Genomic DNA, 20753 nt, shown 5'->3' with positions numbered 1-20753 from the left:
TTTTCTCCAAAACAATCATTAAAAAATGTTTATAATTACGCATGCATTTAGATTATGGATAAAGGTGAAATGAAGAGTTACAAATAAAGTTTATAAAACTTTCATGATTAAGTTCCTGGATTCAAATTTATTAAGAAATAATGTAAATCCCCTTACCATTTCTTGCACTAATGATTTTTCAAAATCAAGCTCACATAGTAATTTGTCTCTGCCATTGATTAGCTGAAAGAGAGGAATATTACATTTTGATTAAAGGTAAGAAAACACTCAAGAGTCCTCCTCAGTGAAATCTAGTGAAACATTTTGATTCTAAATGTGAGAAAAATGGATCCCAATATGATCAAAGCAAAAATTAAATGTCCATAGATTACCATGTAATAATGATATACTACTATATAATTATTTTTATTATATAAGCAAGCAAAACATACATAAAAATGCCAATTTATTTACAACCTTTCTCACCCTACCCCCCCAAAAATGTGACTCAATGTCTAATAAAGCAAGTCCTACTCTATCAAAAAGAGCAATTTTGCTTTACTCATTATATGAACAATTTCTCTTATTTTAGGTTTTGGTGCTATATTTATACGCATATCAAGCCATATTCATAACAATTGAAAATAGCCATCAAAGCATATACTGCAGGGCCTTTGTACCAACTTGACTTGCTTCAGTATTTTATTTTTTATAAATTTATTTTACTTTATTTATTTTTGGCTGCGTTGGGTCTTCACTGCTGCGCACGTGCTTTCTCTAGTTGCGGTGAGCGGGGGCTACTCTTCATTGCAGTGCGTGGGCTTCTCACTGTGGTGGCTTCCCTTGTTGCGGAGAACAGGGTGCATGGGCTTCAGTAGTTGCAGCACGCAGGCTCAGTAGTTGTGGCTCACGGGCTCTAGAGCACAGGCTCAGTAGTTGTGGCGCACGGGCTTAGTTGCTCCGTGGCATGTGGGATCTTCCTGGACCAGGGCTCGAACCTGTGTCCTCTGCATTGGCAGGCGGATTCTCAACCACTGCGCCACCAGGGAAGCCCCGCCTCAGTATTCTAAATGATCATTTGCAATTTGCATGTAGTATATATACACTGACAAAATTCAACCCTTGGTTTTGATATCCATTCAATTCAATTAATTCATATATTCATTAATTTAATAAACATGTATGGAACACCTTTCAGATGCCAGACATTTTGTTCGGCTGTGGAGGTAGGGAAATGAAGTTAAACAGATCCCTTCCCTGGAGCACCTACAGTATGCTAGGAGAGCAATGTGAACAAAATAACTGTAACACATAAGAAAAAAGGTTAGTAAGTCAAATCTTCAGGTAGTCGAAAAGCATAAAAATCCACATAACCTGGCAACCGTAATTATAACAAGTTCTGCTATACCCGGTGTTAATGGCAAAGAAGGGCCATTTGGCAAGGGTCTTGAAGGATCTGCAGAAGTTCAACAAGTTGGAGGAAGAGAAAATGGCAATAAAAACAGCAAAGTAACCACAGAGAAGCCTGGAGTAATTGGAAAAAGTTTGGTGTTTGTGGACCCAGGGTGCATAGAGACAGGAACGGCAGGAAATGAAGGGAGACAGAGGTTCAGGGTGATATTATGAGGGGGCTTGTTCACCTCAATTAGGAGTGGAGGGCAGACTGGTGTAAAGTGCAGAATAGGGGTTGGTTCAAATCAGAGCTCTGCTGTTTACTAGCTGTGTGGGTAAATTAATTCTATGCTTTAGGTCTTCATTGTCTCATCTATAAAATTAGGATAATAAAACCTACTTTGAAGAGTTCTTCTGAAAAGAATTTGAGACAGCAAATGTGAAAGTGCTTAGCTGCTCCCGGCACATAAAAATCACCCAGAACATTTTGAGGTAGCCTGATTTTATGCTGAAGGCAATGGGAAGCCACTGAAGGTTTTAGCACGTAAGATTAGGGTATTAATAACCATAGCAGGGGTATGGAAGCTAGATTTTAAGGGGATGAGTGGAGACAGGAAAATGAAGTAGGAATCTATGGAAATGATGGGGCCTCAACTAAGTCTGTGACAATGTTGTTGCAGAGAAAGGGGATGGGGGTAAATTTTGGAAGGAATGTCTACAGATCTAATGACCAACTAGATATAAGGTATGAAGGAGAGAGTAGATGGGAATTCCCTGGACTCCACGCTTTCACTGCCGAGGGCCAGAGTTCAATCCCTGGTTGGGGAACTAAGATCCCACAAGCCGTGCCATGTGGCATGGCCAGAAAAAAAAAAAAAAGGAGAAAGTAGAGAAGGACCCTAGATTTGTCACTTGGTCCTCTGGGATAGATGCCAATGTCATTCATTTAAGTGGGGAACACAGCCAAGTCCAGATTTGAGGAGTAATGAGTTCAAGATTTGACACTGAATTTGATGAACATGTAAAGCATTTTTTTTTAGCAAATATTTTTGAGAGCTAATATAAAGGTAATAAAGGAGAGACACAGTTCTTGACCTCCAGGGAGCAAATAGTCCCAGGTATGCGGGGGCACAGAGGAAGCCCCTAATTACCGTAGGGGACAGAAGGGGACTGTCAAAGAAGTCTTCCCAGTGCATGTAACATGGAAATTGAGGGTGAGGACAGAGTTAATATTACAGATGTGGTGTTCAGGGAAAACATGAAGCAGAGGGAAGGTTCAGAAGTCATTTGTAACCAGATGTGTCAGTTATGGGAGAGTATGAAGTCAGCCAGAGAGAAAACAAAGACCAAGGATAAAGAGAATTCCCAAGAACAGCATTCAAGTGAAAGATGGAGGAGGAGGAACCATTGACAGATACTGCTTAGGAAGGTGTGAGGGAGTGAGCAAAACATCAGAAGCAAGCATTGCTGCAGAGGGCATCTCTGACATGGGGCATAGTCCTGCCACAGAGAGTAGAAGATTCAAGAAGGAATGAGACTGAAAAGGATTGAGGGCAAGATGAACCTCATGGTGACCTTACCAACAGGAAAAACTAGCAACAGGGGTGTGAAGAAGGGGCTAGTAGATACAGGTTTCTTTTAGTTGACATTTGAAGAAGAGTGAATGGTAATTACTTCAGGGGTGATCAGGGTCAAGGGACACCACCCAGAATGATGGCTTGGCTATGTCTGTAGGCCAGAGGGAAATGCTTAAAGGCATGTGAGAGAGCGAGAGGGAGAGAGAGAGAGGCTGATGAAGAAAGGTCCCAGAAGAAGAAGGAAGCTTGTGAAAATGACTATACTACCCAAAGCAATCTACAGATTTAATGCAATACCTATCAAATTACCAATGGCATTTTTCACAGAACTAGAACAAAAAATCTTAAAATTTGTATGGAGACACAAAAGACCACGAATAGCCAGAGCAACCTTGAGAAAAAAAATGGAGCTGGAGGAATCAGACTCCCTGACTTCAGACTATACTACAAAGCTACAGTAATCAAGACAATATGGCACTGGCATAAAAACAGAAATATAGAACAATGGAACAGGACAGAAAGCCCAGAGATAAACCCATGCACCTATGGTCAACTAATCTATGACAAAGGAGGCAAGGACATACAATGGAGAAAAGACAGTTTCTTCAATAAGTGGTGCTGGGAAAATTGGACAACTACATGTAAAAGAATGAAATTAGAACACTCCCTAACACCATACACAAAAATAAACTCAAAATGGATTAAAGACCTAAATGTAAGACCAGACACTATAAAACTCTTAGAGGAAAACATAGGAAGAACACTCTTTGAATAAATCACAGCAAGATCTTTTTTGACCCACCTCCTGGAGTAAGGGAAAAAAACAAAAATAAACAAATGGGATCTAATGAAACTTAAAAGCTTTTGCACAGCAAAGGAAACCATAAACAAGACGAAAAGGCAACCCTCAGAGTGGCAGAAAATATTTGCAAATGAATCAATGGACAAAGGATTAATCTCCAAAATATACAAACAGATCATGCAGCTCAATATCAAAAAAACAAACAACTCAATCAAAAAATGGGCAGAAGACCTAAATAGACATTTCTCCAAAGAAGACATACAGATGGCCAAGAGGCACATGAAAAGCTACTCAACATCACTAACTATTAGAGAAATGCAAATCAAAACTACAATGAGGTATCACCTCACACTAGTTAGAATGGGCATCATCAGAAAATCTACAAACAATAAATGCTGGAGACGGTGTGGAAAAGGGAACCCTCTTGCACTGCTGGTGGGAATGTAAATTGATACAGCCACTATAGAGACAGTATGGAGGTTCCTTAAAAAACAAAAAATAGAATTACCATATGACCCAGCAATCCCACTACTGGACATATACCCAGAGAAAACCATAATTCAAAAAGACACCTGCACCCCAATGTTCATTGCAGCACTATTTACAATAGCTAGGTTATGGAAGCAACCTGTCCATCCACAGACAAATGGATAAAGAAGTTGTGGTACATATTATATACAATGGAATATTACTCAGCCATAAAAAGGAATGGAATTGGGTCATTTGTAAAGATGTGGATGGACTTAGAGACTGCCATACAGGGTGAAGTAAGAAAGAGAAAAACAAATATTGTATGTTAATGCATATATGTGGAATCTAGAAAAATGGTACATATGAACCAGTCTGCAAGGCAGAAATAGAGAACAGAAGTAGAGAACAAACGTATGGACACCAAGGGGGAGAAGGGGGGTGGTGGGATGAACTGGGAGATTGGGATTGACATATATATACTAATATGTATAAAACAGATAACTAATGAGAACCTGCTGTATAGCACATGGAACTCCACTTCGCTGTACAGTAGAAACTAACACAACATTGTAAAACAATTATACCCCCCAAAAAAATAAGTCAAAAAAAAAAAAGGAGGAGGAAGAGATGGAGTCAGGCAAATGGATGGAAGGATGGGTCAAGGCAAAGAAGAATGTCCCCTCTTCTGATGAGAAGGAGTAAAGGTGAGGCTAGGTAAGCTAAGTGACAGGGTGAGCAAGAGAGTGGAGAGGAGGAAAAAAAATCCAGGAGTCCGCTATGTTGTCTGTGAATTAGGGAACTGCGAGGAGGAATGGAATATGGAGTTGGGGAAAGTAGTAATGATGGAAAGAGCGGCAGTGGGTGGTTAGAAACGGTGCTAATTACAGATACAAATGACTACCTATAAAATAGATAAACAACAAGGTCCTACTGTAGAGCAAAGGGAACTATATTCAATATCCTGTGATAAACCGTAATGGAAAAGAAAATGAAAAATAATATATATGTATATATATAACTGAATCACTTTGCCATACACCTGAAACTAATATAGCATTGTAAACCAACTGTACTTCAATCAATCAATCAATAAGTTTTTTGTTTTTTTTTAAGGATGCAAATTAGATCCAAGGGAAAGGATGGGTAGAGGGAGGGCATAGCACCTAAAGGCAAGGATCAGCTTGTCTCCAATGGCACAGCTCAATCCCTGAGCAGGGCCGGGGAACAGTGGGTACTGGTTACGTGAGAGCCTCAGAAGGGGAGGTGGTGGTGTAGTTGAAGATGTGAAAGGCTGAACAGCAGGTTTAGAAAAGTAAAGGAATGAGAAGTGGAAGGAAAGGAAAAGATTTTGTGTTGAGTCTTATACCTTGGTCTGAAAAGAAGTGTCATTAAGTTTCCAATGGGCATCAATTACTGGCGAACACCAAGGCCATTGGCCCCAATCCTTCCTGCCTCCGTAGATGTCTCTCAGCAATGATCTCTTCTCTCTGTTGTACTTTTACCCTCTCATTCTTCTTTCCATCGACGTCATTTAAAAATACTCTAGTTTCATCTTTTAAAAAATTCCTTCCTCAACCCCATGTCCCCCTCCAACTACTCCCCGACCTCTCCCTGGCCATCCGCAGCCAAACTTCTAGCAAGTTGCACATGCCCACTGTCTCCATGTCTGCATTCACCCCCCCCATTCTCAACTGCTTCCACGTTCCAGTAAATGACCCTCATTAATTACCAGGGTCATTTTACTTGCCAAAGCTAATTGTCCAATCCTCCCTTTTTAGCCTTTTGCACACCTGGCCTCTGGGCAGCACTGGGCACGCGGAATGAGTCCTTTCTCTTTGAAACTCTTGCCTGGCTTCTGTGATAGCCACTCTCTCTCCTGCTTTCCCCCTGCTCTACCTCTGTTGTCATTTTCATTTGAATGTCAGTCTTCACTTCTCTCTACTTAATCTCTCCGGCCTTCAACCTTCTTAAAGACCATAGCTTTTATTGCCTAACCATCTCTTGAATTCATCCACCCCCTTCATCCCCGTGTCACCGCCCTCTTTCTGTTTCAGGACTTTATATTTCCCCTAGTTACAGACGCGCAGGCTCAGCAGCCATGGCTCACGGCCCTAGCCGCTCCGCGACATGTGGGATCTTCCCGGACCGAGGCACAAACCCGTGTCCCCTGCATCGGCAGGTGGACTCTCAACCACTGCGCCACCAGGGAAGCCCTATACAAGAAATCTTTTAACTGGCCTCTCTGGCTCTGGATTTTCCTCCCTCCCGTTCACCGTTTTTCTGAAACACGAATTCGATCCTGCCCCCAACGTTCAAAGCTCCCCATCCGTTCAGAAGGCAACTCAAACCCCTTGGAATAACACTCCTCCATGATGCGCCCTGCTTCTCACCACCCCTGTTCCCACACCTCCTTCCGGCCAGAGCAAGTCATGTGCCCTCTCCCTTCTTTTGTTCTGGCTCGTCCACCTCCCCTTCACCCTTTCCTGCTAACGCTGACCTTGCTTCCAGGAGTCACCTCGGTGCCCTCCCTCCAGCCTTCCCCGATCCTTTACAGTCCAGGCTGGCTGTGCGACCACCTGCCCCCACGGCAAGCAACGCTGCCCTGCTTCCTGACACTGATCACACCTGTGCTATAATCTCTGACGACTGTCCCCTCTCAGAAGGAAATTCATATTTACAAATTTATAAATTCATGTATTCAGCCACAGGTGGAACAGATTCAGCTGTCATTTGATTATTAAAATTTAAACATAAAAGCTACCGAATCCCATAATTGACAGCATTTAGCCCATGGAGACGGCAAGAGGTCAGCCTACCCAAATTCCATGCCATTTTCAACTTGTTTTTAATTGCATCCTGGACTGAAAAGGGGAACATGTGGCTTATCCAGAGGCTTCTGAGCTGCCCCTTTCCCCTCTTCCGGTTCTGTTTACTCCTCCCTCACACCCCAGACTCCCCGCTCTTCCTGTCCCAACACAAATTCTCACCACGTGGTCTCACCAGATCCCACCTCCTGCTCTAGCCATAGCAAATCACAGAGTTCCACGGGCGTAGCTTACACTTTATGCATTCACACGCTGTATGCAGCTCTTCCGCCCTCCTACCCACCTGGAAAAATCACTTCAAGCGAAGGAGTGTGAGATAGGTGTGGAAGAATAGGTGAAGCCTTTTTCTAGAACCTTCCAGGTAAAGCCAGGCATCTCTTCTCTATGTACGTACTTCTATTACAGTCCCTATCATCCTGCCCTATGGTTTTTGTCTCTCCCTCCAGACTTGATCTCCCCCACAGCAAGGCTGCATGTGTGTATGTGCGTATATAACACTTTTGTATCTCAGCAGTGCCTGGCACTAAAAGGCATCGGATGAACATGGCTGAATTAACTGATTTAGTGGAGGACATTGGAAACAAACCGGTAAGTATCAGCTGTCATTTTGTTCAACAACTCCTGATCTGCTTTCCAACTGACAAAGCACTTTGACGTACATTATCTCATGCTGTCCACACAGTAAGCCTGTGAGACTCAGGAAGGAGGATGAGGAACCAGCCCAAGTGGCCATAGTGTCAGAAATGGAACAGGAACCCTGATCAATACCAAATTATACCTACACTCATCTGGGTAGAGGCCCAGTGCATATAAAGAAAAAAAATAAAAGAAAAGAGACAGGATAAAAAAAAGATGATCAAACAAACTACGGATTTGCTATATTTGTCTAGAACAGAGCTGTTGAATAAAAATATAATGTGAGTCTTATATATAATTTTAAACTTTACAGTTTATAGTTGAACTTATAGCCTTGTTAAAAAGGTAAAAGAAACAGGTGAAATTAATTTTAATAATATATTTTGTTTATCCCAATAGCTATTCAAAATAGTATCATTTAAGTGGGTAATAATCCACATTAAAAATCATTAGTGAGATATTTCACATTTCTTACGGTACCTAAGTCTTTGAAACCCAGCGTGTATTTTTCGCTTAGAGCACATCTCAATTCGGGGGCTAAAATTTCATGGGAGATACTTGATCTGCATTTAGATTTCATAAAATTTACAAATAAAAAGGTAGATTCACATATTCAAGTTATTCAAAATATACATAAAAGTTTTTCAGTAACTGAAACAAATATCAGTATTTTTATACTGAAATTTAAAAAGTAAACAATTTAAAATTCAGCTTCTCACTTGCACTAGACACAAGTGTTCAGCAGCCACCCATGGCTGGTGGCTACCATGGGGCGCTGCGGCTCTAGAAAGCTGAGGCAGCATTTAATCGAAATACTTAAACCCACAGAGGGTATAACCAGCCACTCGGGGGATGTTTCTTTCTAACTAATGGCTTAACGGTGAGAGTTTCTGCTTTAATTTCCTTGAACTGCCCCCAGAGTAGGCTCATCTGACTCATCTTTCCCAGAGACAGTACTGACTGAGTAGTTTAAGAAACATTTACATAAACGGAGATGGTTCCCTTGCAGGTTATTAAGCGAAACTAGAAAGCTGAGATTTCTTTTTTAACCTTAGAATTTGATGCCAAGAAAGTTAAACTTGTCAGTTCTGTAGACTCTTGTTATCTCTGTAAGAATGGCATTTGCACCCTCATCACTGAAAATAGGATGAAGCACAAGAAAATGACATCATGTTGTGAAAACCTGTGATGGATTCAGTGATCACAGAAGACATCTCCCAGCTCTGACCGATCATGGTATACATTTGTTTACAAAACAGTTCTTGGAAGTCATTTTATCTAAAACCTAAGAATACCCAGAGCTGCAAAATCAGGTTGAAACCTGAATCTCAGTCACCTGAGCTCTGGATATGAGGCTAGTGTGACTGAGGAACTGAATTTTTAATCTTATCTAATTTTACTTAATTTTTATTTAAAAATTAATACTCGATTCAGTTCACGGAAAACCTTTCTGTTTATTTGGAATAATCGAGGATGTAAATCCACGTTTCGTCTATAAATTTTATGAACTTTAACTACATTCCTATTCTCTGAGTCACTCAAAGAGTATTTTTATTTTTAAGTGCGCCGGCAGGGTGCTGAGCGCTGGGAAGACATCAGAGACCGGAAGATAGTACTGTCTCTGGGTTGTGGGGTCTTCGGCAAGGCAGACTGACCATCACAGAAAAGGGTTTTGGGAGCTAAGAAAGCACAAAGCAGGAGCCCCTGACCTGGGTGTGGAGGGCAGGAACTGCCGCAGTCCTGCGGCATTTGATGCCCCAGGAAATCTTGATCTTCATGATATCAAAAGAATTTCCTGCTCTAAATACAGATTTCCTGGATATACAAACCCAGTTCATTCACATACAGAAAAATGAACATAAACCAACATCTGATCTGAAAATAAGGCTGCTCATTTTTAATAATATCATTTTTCCACAAGCACATCTTCGGAGTCCCTGTGTCATATGCTTTTTCAGTTCTTACAGTCAACAAGGTAGATACTCAGTTATCCCAAATAAAAGAAAACATGAATTTGTTTTCAAGATGGAATCCTTTTTCATGACTAAAGAAATAATCCTGAGTAACGGGCGAGATTAAATACAGAAACCGACTTTTCTCTACATCATAAGGCAAGGGGGACACAGGGTTATTTCACCAATTATGCTGATATTTCCATTGAAAAGAGTCATTCATCAATGCAAAAAAGTTACAGTACCTTTTGAATGGTTTTATGATCCTTTTCTGCCATCTCTTTCAGACTTATAATTTCATCTTCTGTAAACAAAAGGAGAGAGAGGCCAAGCATGAAATTACAAGCTTATGGCCCTGTATTCAATCTGCCTGCTTCAGGGCAGGCTGTACACTGCTGGCAGGCATGGTGGACGCAAGTCCTAGCAGGACTGTGACCTTCACAACTGCCCTTGACATTCACAGCCTTCTTCCTGCTGTTCAGATGGCTGGTCAGATAGGGATTAAGAACTAAGTTCAAGATCCAAGTGTGGCTGAGGGTTGAAAGCTTTTCATCGATACTAGCAAGAGATATTTTTGCTGTTAGTCACAGCCAATACAAACGGCTTTAGCAGGTGGTACTTTATGACTCAGTAAGAACTACCGAAACCTGAAAAAGCATTACTATACCACATCAGAAGAGAAACGAAACTACACTGACGTGGTAAAATTTTACATTCAAGGAATATTGTCCTATATCTGATTTTATCAATGTTCTGCTGTAAATTTTGAATTGCCTACTCATAGCTTTTCATACTGCAGATTAAGGATATCATTGTGTGACTAACATAAATACAAAGATAGCAGTACATGTAAAGACTTTAAAGCAATCTAACTTGGTGATTTAAATGCAATATTTACCAATGTTTAGAGATATAAAAAAGAGGGTATAAAGTCTACAAATGGAAATTTGTACTTAACATTTGTACCAAAAATTGAAGATAATGTAGTAAGTAGTAGCATATTTTTCTGAAGGGCCAACTCTGTTTCTCCACAAAGCACACCCCAATATATACGCTTAAATATTAAAATGTTATAAATTTTAGATAATTAAGCCACGAAACAGAAATCAGCACAAGTTTCTATTTGTTTATAATATTTCTAAGTGATATAGAATACTGATTAGCACATTTTTTTCAGAGGCCAATGCTTGGCTTAGAAAACAACCACCCTGAGTTAAAAAGGCATGGCTAGGGGAGTATGACCAATTTCTGTCTCAAGAAAGGAATGAAAATGAAAAGTGGCTAACGAACTGATGTTTTAAATGTAGGTAACCAAACAAACATATGTTTGGAAAAGACAAGCATGGCTATGAATTTTATAAAGTGTCCAGAGTTTTCTCAAAAATGACTTTAAAATGTTACCTAATACTGAATTTTCTTTTAGATTGAGTTGGATTTCTTCTTCAAGTTCTGAAATGACTTGAAGCAGTCTCTCATTTTCCACTTTGTACTCCAAATTTTCCTTTTCCAGAGCTGTTCTTAGAGGGCTGCCGTCTTTGATAAAAGAGTCCTAAAAGATGGAGAATTCCATATTTCTAAGCAGGGAGCCAAGGATTTAAATATGCAACACAAGACAATACAGATACAGAAGAGCTATCATATAATTTTCTGAATTCTATTACACACTTATAATATGAATAGTAAAAAGGAAGGAGACTAAATAGAGCTTGCTGGGAGAAAGGCTGCAGTACATTCTGTACAAAGACCACAGCACATGGGGACAGTTTATTGACAGGAATAATGCATATCATACTGTTTGTGTGCCCTCATCATTCAGGTCAATTCATTATGGAGGCAGCTGGGGCCCCTCCACCCACACTTCCCTCTGTGTGTGTCTGAAGTGCTGTCCGCCCGTAACCAGGCAGGCTGGGGAGACCGCGGATGGGCAGCAGCCGGGGGGGGGGGGAGGGGGGGGGGGGGGGGGGGGGGGGGGGGGGGGGGGAGGGGGGGGGGGGGGGGGGGGGGGGGGGGGGGGGGGGGGAGGCGGGGCGGGGGGGGGGCGGGGCAAAGCGCACGGCTAAGGAGGGGGGCTTGTCGCCTTTGTGGCATTCCCCAGTGTCAGTGCTGCCAGTGTCATGAGGAGCACATCACATGTCAAAGTGGTGACGTTTTCAGGCTGGGAGCCGCATGGAGTCCATCAGGCACACGGATAACCACACAGTTGGTTTTCTGCTTGGTGAAGGAGCCACCCAGAGGCAATTCATATTCTGAACATTAACGTGGCTTTGCATGCCTGTCACACTGGGACTGTGCAGGCGTTTAATGCTATTGAGGACTTCGGTTTAAATCTCTATGCAAACAGTGATTACCTTGTAAGAAGGTTCCAGGATAACTTACAACAAAAGACTTTAAAGTTATAGTTTTAGTAAAGCAAACTCATTTACATTTTTATTATGTGCGTCTTTTGTTTAAATCTTGCCATGTCCATTATGGGAGAAGCTTTTTCTTACGCAGTAGAAGCTTATGGGGACAGCTAGTCTTCTTTTCTTCTTCTTCTTCTTGTTTGTTTCAAAGCTTTTGAAAACATCTGAATATGCTTGCTTATGGCTGTCTAGATTTTATTGCCGCGCTTTTTTTTTTGAATTAAGATGTAATGAATTGGAGAAGCTGGTGCAGAACTTTATACTTCATGATGCTACAATATTAAACTGATTATGCAATCTCAAAATATTAAACAGCATGTTTGAAAGTCATCGTATTGTTACACTAAAAGAGAGAAGCGTCTACATGCCTTCCTTCAAAATTAATATAGACACTAGAAATACTTTTGAACTTTAAATTAATCTTCAGGTGAATTATAAGCTATTCTTTTTGTAGCAATGCCATGATTGCAAATACACAAGAATAAATTCTCCTTTCAAAAACAAAACCATTCCTCCCAATATAACTGGTGTCCCTTTGAAACTATACTTTGATTTAACTTTAGAGATATCTGAAAGTAAATTATTAAAAATGTTTTCCTCTGTGGTCATAATGGTTCAAAAGAAAAATAAGTGGGTACAATGTTTTACAGTACATGAATAAATCCTTGAAAAACAACAAGTGACTTACTAATGAAGTTAGTTATATCAGAGTTAATATTTAAAATAATGTTAAGTTTTGCACTAAGCTCAATTATGAATCTTCATGATTTTGAGTCACCATTCCATTTAAATTATTTAACCCCATTTCATTCTTAACTAACAAATCTAATAGCTAATAAACAACACTGTTTTCTTAATAAAGAATCCCATCATTAATTTCTTGTCCCACATAGTTCAACTTGAGAACATCACAGAACGTATTTATAGACTAAAAAAGCTTTCTTAAAGACAAACAACATTTGCCTTAATAGGCTTAAGCATACATTTCCTAACAGTGGCAGAAAATGAACATCCACTGTGGATTACGTGAGCACTCATTATTATAAACTAAACGAGAACTATTTGAATTAATCAGATGAAGTGTAAAATTTACCAGTGGTAGCAGCTAACACCTAAGTGCGTTTTCTAAAAATCTGGTAGAAAAGCAGGAAACAAGGAAACACGTCCAACTCGAGGGTTTTTTTTCTCCACAAATCCATCGACAGCCCCTGTTCCTGAAAGGTTAACCTTTAGCTCTGTCCCCACCATCTGTCAGCTGCAGGAACTGCAAGTAATTAACTATTCAGATTCTCACAGCAATGAGGACACTCATTAGCAAAATGAACAAAGGGATAGTTCTGGGCGGCTACGGTCATCTGTTACACTCTGAGTGGCAGGTTTTGTGGTGGTGTTCCTTCTACCATCTGCCCACACCACTAGCTTTGGCTCACTTAAACCATGAGACTTCTTTAAAACAAACTGCATTAACAAACCGAAGTTAAGAAGGATGGAGATCATTAAAAGGTGGTTAACTGGGCTTCCCTGGTGGCGCAGTGGTTGACAGTCCGCCTGCCGATGCAGGGGTCACGGGTTCGTGCCCCGGTCCGGGAAGATCCCACATGCCGCGGAGCGGCTGGGCCCGTGAGCCACGGCCGCTGAGCCTGCGCGTCTGGAGCCTGTACTCCGCAACGGGAGAGGCCACAACAGTGAGAGGCCCGCGTACCGCAAAAAAAAAAAAAAAAAAAAGGTGGTTAACTAGTTAAAGCTATTAAAAGCCACATTATAGCCTAAGACAGCCTGTGTGTGATCCACAGTCACTCTGGAAATTTAAATTTATAAAGTAACTTGCCAGTTTAGAGTTTTTCTATCGTGTGGTGAAGCTAGGACTTCAAGTGGTGGCTTACATTGGTCTATTTCTCTTGTGAGCCAAGATGTGCAGTATCACTGTTCCCAGGTTTCAGAATCCCAAACTGAGTCATGAAAGAATCGTTTCTGAAAACAGGTGTACTCCAGAGCCTTGACACTCAAAATGTGGTCCAAGGACCAGGAGCCTCAGCATCACCTGGGAGCTTTTTGAAAATGCAGAATCTCCAGCCCCAGCCCAGAATCTGTATCTTAACAAGAGCTGCAGGTGACCCATACACACAATAACACAATAAAGGCCGAGAAGCACCGTTTGGAGCACCGCAGGTGCCTTCCCAGCAGTCTCCCTTCTGCCATATTGGCGTCTCAATCCTGCAGGCTCCACGTACAGTACTTGGACATCTCAATTCGAGGCTGCGGGTGGAGTGGGCTTCTGCTGCATGCCCATGCTGCATGACAGTCACGGAGACGAGCAGGTGCTTTCCCAGTGAGTGACAACCAGGAAAGCGGCACACTGGGGCAGTGTAGCCCTGCAGAGCTGCCACTTTTGAATGACAGCTCTGTTTCAGAACTGTCAGCAACAAATAGTTACATTCACCTATTGGTGGGGGTGAGGGGATGTGGGTGTGATAGTTGCATAGATCATCCATGTTGGGTAAGAAAGAAAAATGAAAAATCTTTTCAAAACAATTCCAATTGCACTGAAAGCACATATGCATGTGCCTGGGCACACAGACACACAGGCACACATACCTCGACAGGCTAGTTTCTTTAGCAATTCTCCCGTGGATTTATCAGCGTACTGCATGGCAACCTGATAACTACAGCAGTGTGCCATTCAGTCATTGCAGGTTTTTACAGAACCTGAAAAGACACTCAGCCCTTGAATGTAGTTGGTCTGGGGTCGAGGCGGGAGTGGGGGCGGGAATTCAACATTAAGGGTGTTCTGACCTGGAGAGATGAGGCTTCTGGAACTTGAAGAGATTCTTTTTTCTGATTTCCATTTTGTCATAAATATAAGTTAAACTAGCTGTTTATTAAACCTTCCCTTTCCTATCATATTCTTAGATTTCATTCTACAACAGTCCTAGAGAGGGATTATGACTATTAACTATAGAGCGATTTATATAATTGGACTATGAGAAAGAACTAGAGCGTTTCCTTACTGCTTATTCAGTTTGCTTATTTCAAGCTTTTTACAAGTTTTTTCCATTGCTGCATTGAAATTTTCTAAGTTGTTTCTCCAAATTCGGTTTTCCAAATCTAGTTTCAGATACTTGCTGGCTCAAGTTTTTTTACACCACTAGAGGGAGCAGTCGTATTAGATGAAATTTCAAATTTAAAAGGTAAATCACCTAGAACTTGAGTGGCATGGAGTTCTAGGAAAGCTAGTTCTTAGAGGATCTTTAAAAAGAAATTTTCAGATGTTTATTTTATATAACCCGTGATCTGCTTTTGCAGTGTTCATGTCCGTCCTCCCAAATGTACACTAGCCCTGCTCTGCGCTGTCCTCAGTCAGCCTGGCGCTTTGCTGGGGTCCTAAGAAGCTGGGAAAAATGTATATACCCAGTTCATCAGAAGTCTCACTTTCCTCAAATCTTAAGGTGTTTACAGAAAGACTGATGTGGTGTCCTTGGGGACAAACAGCCAAGGTCTTCAGGATGCCACCCGAGCCAGAGAATGCCTTCTTATACAAGAGCGGGGTGCAGCCTGCCACTTTCTGTGGTCCTCACCAAGCCCCACCCACCCTCATCCCCTATACTCAGGCCATCCAGACAGACCAGTTAACGGGCTGAGGACACACAGAGGTGTAAACACGCCAAGAAAGACCTCATGTTTTACTGGAAGAAGCTCAATTACCGAATTGGGATGTTCTCAGCAGTGCATTTCATGGAAAGTAAACCAGATGGTCATGAGGACTTGTGTATTTCCTCATAATGATAACTAGAATTTATATGCACGTCTTTCTTCAAAGAACTCACGGCATTTCACATCCACTACAACAGGTATCCTCCTCATAACTCTGTTGGCTAGGCAGGTATCACCTCCCATTTCACAAATGGGAAACAAATGGATCAAAATTGCCTTGCTAACTGATGCTGGACATCGGTAGCCAAGTCAGGATTAAAAGCCAAAACTGTTAGTCTTTTTTTAACCTTTTCTATTAAATTATTTTCTCCAAAAAATAAGAGTAAATGTAGATCTAAGACAAGAAAAGTAAATGCAAAAATTGGATGTGCCTCTCCCTCCAAGGCAACCAGAACATGTACAAAGAAATAATATTCAATTTTATTAGGTCTATGATAATAATCCTTAATACCACATTGCTTAGAAGATGCTCTGGTTTTTTTAGAACATAGAGGATTCTAATAGATTAAACAAAGCACTCCTTCCCCAGTTCGTAAATAAAGTCCTTTAGAATGGCGCAAGTTCAATTTCTTATCTTTTCTAACTTTGGGGTTTTAAGTAAGAATTCTAGTGTGGGACTTAGATAAACCAAGGACTGCACTTAAAGGGCCCAGCAACCCGCAACTGTTTCTTCCTAGTGTTAACACTTTAATGTATAACTTCTCAGGCTTCTTCCATACATATATATGCATGTGTCGATATTTATGCGTATCTATACACAGGTATTAATATACACTATATATTAATTATAACATACATTATAATGATATACCTATAGACCATAATACCATAATCTATTATAATAATATAATGTGTGTGTGTGTGTGTATATATATATATATATAGCAACTTTAATTCTTTCTCTATACAGAGGATAAAGCTCCTCCCTCCTCATGCGGGCCTTTGGGTTCAGCTGGACCTCGGTTCTCATGCCACGTCAGCATTTACCAGCTGTGCCCGGGGTGTAAGTCAGCTTCCTTATCGGTAAACTGCGCTGTGATGTGAGGAGGTAACCCTGCCAGTTGACACTCAACAGGTTGTGATTCTCTGGCCTCCCTGCTTGCCTCTCCTACTCAAACAATCCACTTCTTGCTCCTAGAACCTAACACAAAAACCCCTCTATGGCTCGGCGCTGTGGTTGGGCAGTACAGCCGGCAGCTCAGAGCTGATCTGTGATGAAAATAAACTCGCCTCTAGGGTCCACACTTTCCAGATCCTTCACATTCACCTCCTTGACAGGCAGCTAAGCTCTCCTTTCTGTTTTCTCTCTCTTCGCATTTTTTGTTCTGTCAGTGCTCTGAGCAGTAAAGCAGCTCCTGGCTCCTACTGCAAAGGGGAGAAGAGGGCAAAAACCCTCTGAGAATTTTCCTTCTTGACATTTCTACTTAAGGTCATCCTGTTCCAAGTTGGTTTCTTGGAAGCCTCTGCCTTGAGATTGTTTTGTGTCTTTCAAATTATCTGGACTGCAAAAAAGGTGGGACTCTTCCGAATTAAAACAAAAATCTCTTTACATTTCTTCTAGGGTGGGGAAATTTCTGTAGTGGGAGATAGGTTATTTTATTTCTATTACAAATAAAAATTGAGAACAATTATATTGCTCCTATTTATAATTATTATGGGTTTTCTAGAATATGGTGTCAAGCACAAAAGGGTTGGACTGGCTTATGTTGTGGAGAGATACCCAAGATACATGCATTGTAATCCCTTTATTCCGACCCCAAGCTTTTAGACAGTTGTAACTTCATTTGTATGTATTAAAATGAATTACTCTTTGCTGTGAAACTTACAACTTTTTGAGATCCAAATTCTTCATATTGGTCCAGTTCTTCCCTTAATTCCTTAATGAGTTCTTCTTTCTCCTTCAGTTTTTTTAACAAAATATTCATTTTGACGGTCACTGCGTCATGCACAGGTGTCTTCTCTTCTTCCACCTCAAAGAACTGCTGGGGGGAAAAAGCAGCATTAAAAGTCAGACACCATGCTAGCACCAGCAGAAACCATTTCATGTTTTATTCAAGCTCCTGTCTTGTAAAGTTATTTTATTTTTGCAACTTGCACACAAGTTTTAGTAAACAACTATGCTTATATTGAACAATAAAGTGTCACGGTATACGGCACATATTATTCTATGAGACAAAGCATGAGTCTGACTGCGTCAGCCATGCCAGTAACAATAATAATAATAGGAAATCCACATCATGATTGTGAATGTCCTATCTCAATCTTCCTCTAGAAAGGAAGCCAGCAAAAATTCTGACCATGTAAGAAAGGAAATGCACTTCAGCGGTGCAACTAATTCCCTCGGTGGTTTGGAATGGAGATGTGAACAAAAGAAGAACCATTTCTTGACAGCCTATTTTAAGCATTGAGGTGCTAACCTATTTGCAGCCATTACTCTGAAGAATTGTATCACAAGACCAAAACAAGGAAAAATGCTTTAAAAATGATGCTGTGCTTTACTGCCGACATATAAAAATCTCATTTTCAACACAGACATGCAAAAGCATTTTGTCCATTTTGGACTCTGTGAATTACAGCATCTGTGAATTACAGAAGAATTATTTTATTTTTATCATTTGTTTGTTACTAATACGTTTGGACACATGGACATACAGGAAATATAGTAAAACCTAACCATACCTGCTAATATATTATATTTCAAAGAGTTAGATTTACAAACTAAAATTGTTCTAATGTTATACGATGAACACCGGCAGACTGAGAAGAAGAAGAATACATCGAGGTAGCATTAAGAGTCAAGCTAAGGGCATAACACTGACACAGTCTACACCACACTAATGAAAAACATCAGTAAGTGAATATGCAGTAGAATTAAAAAGAGTGAAAACAGAACAATCCATATGACAATATTAGCTTTTTAATTGGGAGATTTTAAAGAACAGCACTGAGTATGTAGATCTATTTTTCACATCTACTCTGTTTATGTCTACAGTTCAAACGCTCTGCAGAGACTAAGACAGTTACCCCACTGGTGCTCTGGGTGTGACAGGGCAGCTCAAATCCAACAGGTCTGAGCGGAGGTTCCCCATCTTCACTCTCCTCCTTTCTACCTCCCCCATTTATAACAGCAGCCCAAGCCAGAAACCGATTTTCTGTCATTTTAAGGACCCCCTCCCCCCTCACCTCACCAAATCCGTTCAACCCACCCCTAAATCACTCCCGAGCCCACCCTCCCCTTCCCTGTTCCCCGGCCTTCACGTTACCACCAAATCCGGGGTCCGCTCGCCCGCACGCAGCAAAGCCCATCTACTGACACCGGGTTGCGGTGCCGTGTGTTTATTGTAAGGCGCCAAGCCGGGAGTCCGGGACAGCTAATGCTCAAAAAACCCGAACTCCCTGATGGGATTCAGCAAAATATTTTTAAAGGCCAGGTGAGGGAAGGGAGCCCAGGATGTGCGATCAGCTCGTGCACCATTCTCAGAGTGGCTGACGGTGAGGTAGCGGGGGTGGGGTGGGGCGGTGGGGGGGGTGTCACAGGGGTTAATATTATTAGTCCTTAGGCTCCAGGAGGCCTGGGGGCTGGGTGCTCATGGTCATCAAGTGGTTAACGTCTTCCATTTGGTGGAGGTTTTAGCATCTGTGAAACAACTCAGGAAATGTGCATCAGATAATGTTATCTGGGTACTTCAGAGAGGAGCTATAGCAGGGGACCTGGGGGAGGGCTCTGTCCCGGGAATGCCCCCTAGGGTCCTGCTCAGTCACAGTCAGAGTCCTTGTCTTCACCTGGACTATTGTACTAGCCCTTAACTCACCTCCCTGACTCTTCTTTTGTCCTCTCCAACCAATCTCCACCCTGTGGCCAAACCGATCTTTCTAAAATGCAACTCTCCCCGTCCCCATAGGCTAAAGTCCAGATCCCTTAGCACAATGGACAAAATGGTACCCCTGTTGCTCTGCTGCTGGCTGACCTGGCCCCTGACTCGTGCCAGCCTGCTGTCCCCTTGCCCCGCCAGACTGGGCATTTAATCAGTGCTGATACTCAGCCGGCGATTTCTCAGAAGCACTGTAGGACCACAGGTCTCCATGCACTTGGAATTTCTAGGGCACCTAATAAGCTCTTACTTGTCAATCTCCTGAATGGCATTAGAATAGGTTAGCCTGCGCCTGAGGACCAGCTCTGTCACTTAGTAGCTTTGTGAGCTTGAACACGTTTCTCAAATCCCGTGTCTCAGTTTTATCATCTGTAAAATGGGACAAACAGTAACACTACCTGAATTGTTGTGAGAATTAAATAAGATAGTACATGTAAACAGTTTTGGACAGTGTTTACAGCACCGTCAGCTCCCAGTATTATATCTTAGCGTTTATTATTGTTGTTACTGTTTGTCATCCAAACCCAGATGTCACCTGCTCTGGGAAGCCTTAGCATCCCTCCCCTGCCCACCTGCCTTCCACTGCTCTGTTCTTTCTATATCTTATAAACATTCTTCTTGGGTCCATTTGTTTATTACTTGTTTTTTGCTCACTAATCTTTATGTTCTGAATAGGATGGATTTATTTGTCCTCCTAAAAAAATAGCAAAACAAAGATGCTCCTGACAAGCTGGCCAAGTCATCTCCTTTATAACATAGCACAAACGACCTCTGGGAGCTCATTTAAAATCCCACTAGGAACTGGGCTGAGATGCTGCACACACATGGCATCGCTGGGGCCAACCTGCCTTCAGGATGCACTTGTCCCCTCTGGACTTCAGGGCAGTGGGGGCCACAGTTCGTTGGAAGAAAAAGAGTTTCACTTTTGACATTTCATAAAGTAATCGTAAGGCCCAAACACATTGGATTCATTTCTCTTCATCTCCAGGAATGTTTCTGATGTTTTACTAGTGTTTATTGAATAAGCTGGGCTCAAGAGGAGGTGAGCAGAAAGCAGGGTTTTGTTTTCACCACCCCTTCAAATCTGATATCCTGTCTCATGTTTCAATCTCTTAGAAGAACTCTCGGGAAAGT

The 20753-nt window shown here is 41.6% G+C and overlaps 1 protein-coding gene across 1 annotated transcript in view; it reads right to left on the bottom strand.

The window, feature by feature from the left end:
- Positions 1-20753, bottom strand: part of CUNH10orf67 (chromosome unknown C10orf67 homolog) — a 116501-nt gene that overhangs the window by 48785 nt on the left and 46963 nt on the right. The window contains 4 exon segments of the mRNA XM_029237056.1: positions 157-222; positions 9880-9938; positions 11036-11183; positions 17574-17729. Of these exon segments, the coding sequence (XP_029092889.1) occupies positions 157-222; positions 9880-9938; positions 11036-11183; positions 17574-17729 (429 nt within the window).

The sequence above is a fragment of the Monodon monoceros genome, unplaced genomic scaffold, assembly GCF_005190385.1.
Source record: "Monodon monoceros isolate NGI ecotype Baffin Bay Population unplaced genomic scaffold, NGI_Narwhal_1 Super_Scaffold_21, whole genome shotgun sequence".
Taxonomy (NCBI): Eukaryota; Metazoa; Chordata; class Mammalia; order Artiodactyla; family Monodontidae; genus Monodon; species Monodon monoceros.
Note: the sequence above shows the minus strand (reverse complement) of the source record. Positions and strands in the feature narration are given on the sequence as shown.